A 3,600-nucleotide genomic window follows, 5' to 3' on the forward strand; every position below is an offset into this window, starting at 1 on the left:
AATTTTGCTAAAATAAACTTTCTTGATTTGCCTTATTTTCTTACATAAATGTTTCTGCATACACTAAACTTGATCTTATCTTCAGGCTTTTTGTTTAGCAGAAAAATAGCATATCATGATAGTTTTTGTGCTCTCAATGAAAGTAGTTCCTTGGACATGAATTGGTTTAGGGGTACCTTACTTGCATTTTTATTTTTATTTTTTTTTTGTAAAGGAAAATGATTTTTAATATTCATGAAAATGTTTGATCAAATTCTATTGCCGCCATCTCTGCAGTTTGAGAAAAAAATACATTATTTCAATTTTCTATTTCAAGTGCAGTTTTTAAAGATTTTCATGGGATTTTTGAGATTTTGAATCGTTTTTTATTCAATTTAGAAATAATAAAGTTGTAATATATTTGTCAAAATATGCATTTAATCCACCAAAAAGGGTTGAGAGAAGATAGAAAAGGAAGAGAAAGGAATAGTGTAAGCAATGGGAAACACTATCTGGCATATTGATAAACATGCTCAAATAGGAATGGGTTTCATTAGAAAAAATAGACAATTAATCTTTGGGTTGGAAAGAAATCAGGAGAGAAATTGAAAAAAGTACAGAATATCTTAAGTTTACATATTTATCAAAACGCAAAAAAAGGGCAATGCTTAGGATTAGTGCAAAGATTTCAATATAAGAACTTAATTTCAGTAAAACATTTACCAGTATTGATTTGATAGAATTAAGATTTAATATTTCTGAAATAGAGAGTTCATGATTTTTGTGTTCTTGCTTTCTGGATCACTAGCAGACATGATCTTTCTGTTGAGTATTGTCCAGACTTTTTGCACCAATTCAGAATTCCTTCTAGTGACGTCACCATAATTTGGATAGTTCCTCTCTGGTTGATTTTTTTCATTGGACAGATGGTAATCTTTTGTAATAAACCACTTGTGCTTAGCAGCATCCAGAGGACTTAAAGCAGGGTATTTGAACTTTATAACCTTGGGTCAAATGGGTCTTTATAGAAAACGTAGGATAATGACTGGTGGACCTGTTTGACTACGTCTTGAACCAGCTGGAGATGAACATGATGAAAAGAAATTCCCATGTTCGATATATTTAACATACTCTGGTACTAGGCTTAGTTCTCTTTTCAGCTTGACAAATTCTAAAGTTGGTTGGATTAGTTGGGTATACACATATTTCAGGAATGCTTCATTTTGGTATTCCTTTGGTACATGCAACCCCTTGATACGGATACTGAAGTTCCTCTGATGTTGTTGCATATTGTTCATCTCATCTATTAATTCTTTGATTTTTCATCCTTCTAGGTGTTCAGTGTTTTGAGAGCTTGAATTCGATCCAAGAGTGATAATGTCATCCTTGTTTCCTTTATCAGAAGCATCTAGATCTTTAATGGATTTTTGCATCTGACAAATTTCTCCCAATATGTGGTTTTTAAACTCCCTCATGGCATCTTTGATTTCTTCTATAATGGTAATTCTGAGTTCATCCTTGAGTTTACTAAAATCAGCCTTTGTGATAGCCATCTTGAAAGTTCGTAGATTCCTTCACTGACAGATATAAAGTAGATTCCCCACTGTACACAGATGTTTTATGTTACATCCATAGGGAGTAGAGAAGGGGGTAAGGGGGGGGGCAAACCTAATCTGCTCTTGTCCCCTGCCGAGAACTATAACTCAAAAATGTGTTTTTCCCAAATTTATTATTCACAAAATTACACGTATTTAGCTAGATTTTTGGAATCTTTCTGTCTTTAATGTTGTTGATAGTGCTTTAAAGATTATGTTTTCTCATTTTTCTCACCAAACATTAATTAAGTCATTAGAAACCCATATCACATGTTAGAGAGGTTATCTGTGATGTGCATTCTAATGCACATTCAACACTACACGCTCTCTTATTATCTGGATTTTTATAATCCCAATATTTAGTTACGGATTCCCAAACATGCTGTATGAGGTAATTTTGAGATCATTGCTGCTGTACTTTAATACAGTGACGACTAACCAACAAAAATTCCTCCATCATCTACATATTCAGCCACTCTTCTTACACCAGGGGGCAGCTCTTCTAGTCGTTCCAAGTTTGCAGGATCAAGTTGCTGCATTGGTAGAGATACCAAAAGTTTTGAGTGAAACGGTATCACAGCATTGTTTCTCTTACACAAGATGAGGTGCTGTAGAAGAGGAAATGTAAACTCATGCTCCTTTAATGTGTACATCACCAATAAGACAATATAGAAAATGATGATTTGATACTGTACAATTTCAGTTCCAAAGAAGGAATCCAAAAGAGAAAAGAAGTTAACCACAAGGAGGACAAATAAAAAGGACGTCAAGCCAACAAACCCAACTGTCACAGTGGTTATATGGAAGTTAAGGCACCAATCCTGATCTTCTTCACGGAAATTGTATCTTACAATGAATTGGCTGATGAGAAAAACTAAGAAGTAAATGACTGTAAGAAAAATGTTCATGTAGACAACATAATCAATTTCTTTTGTTGGAGCACAGTTGCTGGGATATGACTCAATGAGGTGAACTGTGCCTAAAAGCACAAAAAATTAAACTTAAAATGAACCTAATTTCTTGATTTGAATCTAGATTACATACCTCTGTTTATGTCGACCCAGAGGAAAGGCAGAAAAAGCACTGTTTCAAGAATTCCAGATATGAACACACATCGTTGTTCCATCTTCTCTTGATCAAAGGACATGATCCAATCATTCTTAAACATCATGCTTGATAATTTAAATACATGGGAATATTGATTGTACTGATGTTAAACGTACCTTATATATCAGCAACAGTCTAAAAGTAGAAATGGAAAGGAACAAATGGAATGTCATGAAGACACAGATGATGATTGTGTATCTGACAACTTTGCAGAGGAGAAGAGGTAGAGGGAAAACCACACTCCTCCACATGTTTAGGATACACTAAAAATATATATTGGTATAAGGTTTTAAGTCTAAAGCCACATTTTTTCAATTCAAAATCATCCTGACTTACCAGGATGATGATGGAAGCAGTTAGGATTTTCACAACTCTAATGTTCAGGAACACATTGATGTTTAGTCTGTGCTCTGGTAGACTGTTTTTGCAGGCATGGAGAACCCAAGATAGAAAGTTTCCAAGGAGAAGAAGAAGGACTAGGGTGAAGAATACTCCAGGATGTTCACCAAGGTTGAATTCTACTTTGTAAGAAAACACTGAATAATTTGATTCTGTTGTTTCATTTGCAATCATATTAACTATCTGAAAATATTAAAATAAATACAATATATTTTAAAATATGCCCCTGAAATAAAACTCTTAAAAAATGTTTATTTTGCAATTTTTTTGTTAACACCTAGATTAAATGTGGGTATACACTACAGTTATGGAAAATATAACTATGATTAAAAGTGTAGATCATATTTCATAGTGCTATTTATTGAAAAGTATAAAAGAAAGTGTAATTATCTCAATAATGGAAAATACTTATACTGCACAGTTTTTAATTTTAGTATTAAATCTGAAGCTAATACTAACTTATGTTTATCTACCTATATAATAATTTTGGTTTATTGGAGTTCATTTCCAATAAGTTTAC

At 33.0% G+C, this 3,600-nt stretch overlaps 1 protein-coding gene across 1 annotated transcript; it reads right to left on the reverse strand.

Annotated features, from left to right (window-relative positions):
- Window positions 1-368: 368 nt before the first annotated feature.
- On the reverse strand, window positions 369-3,269 carry LOC111717814 (uncharacterized). Its single transcript, XM_023493262.1, has 4 exons — window positions 3,018-3,269; window positions 2,798-2,944; window positions 2,619-2,733; window positions 369-2,553 (listed from the first exon to the last, which is right to left on the reverse strand). The coding sequence occupies exons 1-4, from the start codon at window positions 3,252-3,254 to the stop codon at window positions 2,009-2,011; spliced, it is 1,044 nt and encodes a 347-aa protein (XP_023349030.1). The 5' UTR covers window positions 3,255-3,269; the 3' UTR covers window positions 369-2,008.
- Window positions 3,270-3,600: the final 331 nt, after the last annotated feature.

Source organism: Eurytemora carolleeae, unplaced genomic scaffold (genome assembly GCF_000591075.1).
Source record: "Eurytemora carolleeae unplaced genomic scaffold, Eaff_2.0 scaffold2044, whole genome shotgun sequence".
In the NCBI taxonomy this organism is placed as follows: domain Eukaryota; kingdom Metazoa; phylum Arthropoda; class Copepoda; order Calanoida; family Temoridae; genus Eurytemora; species Eurytemora carolleeae.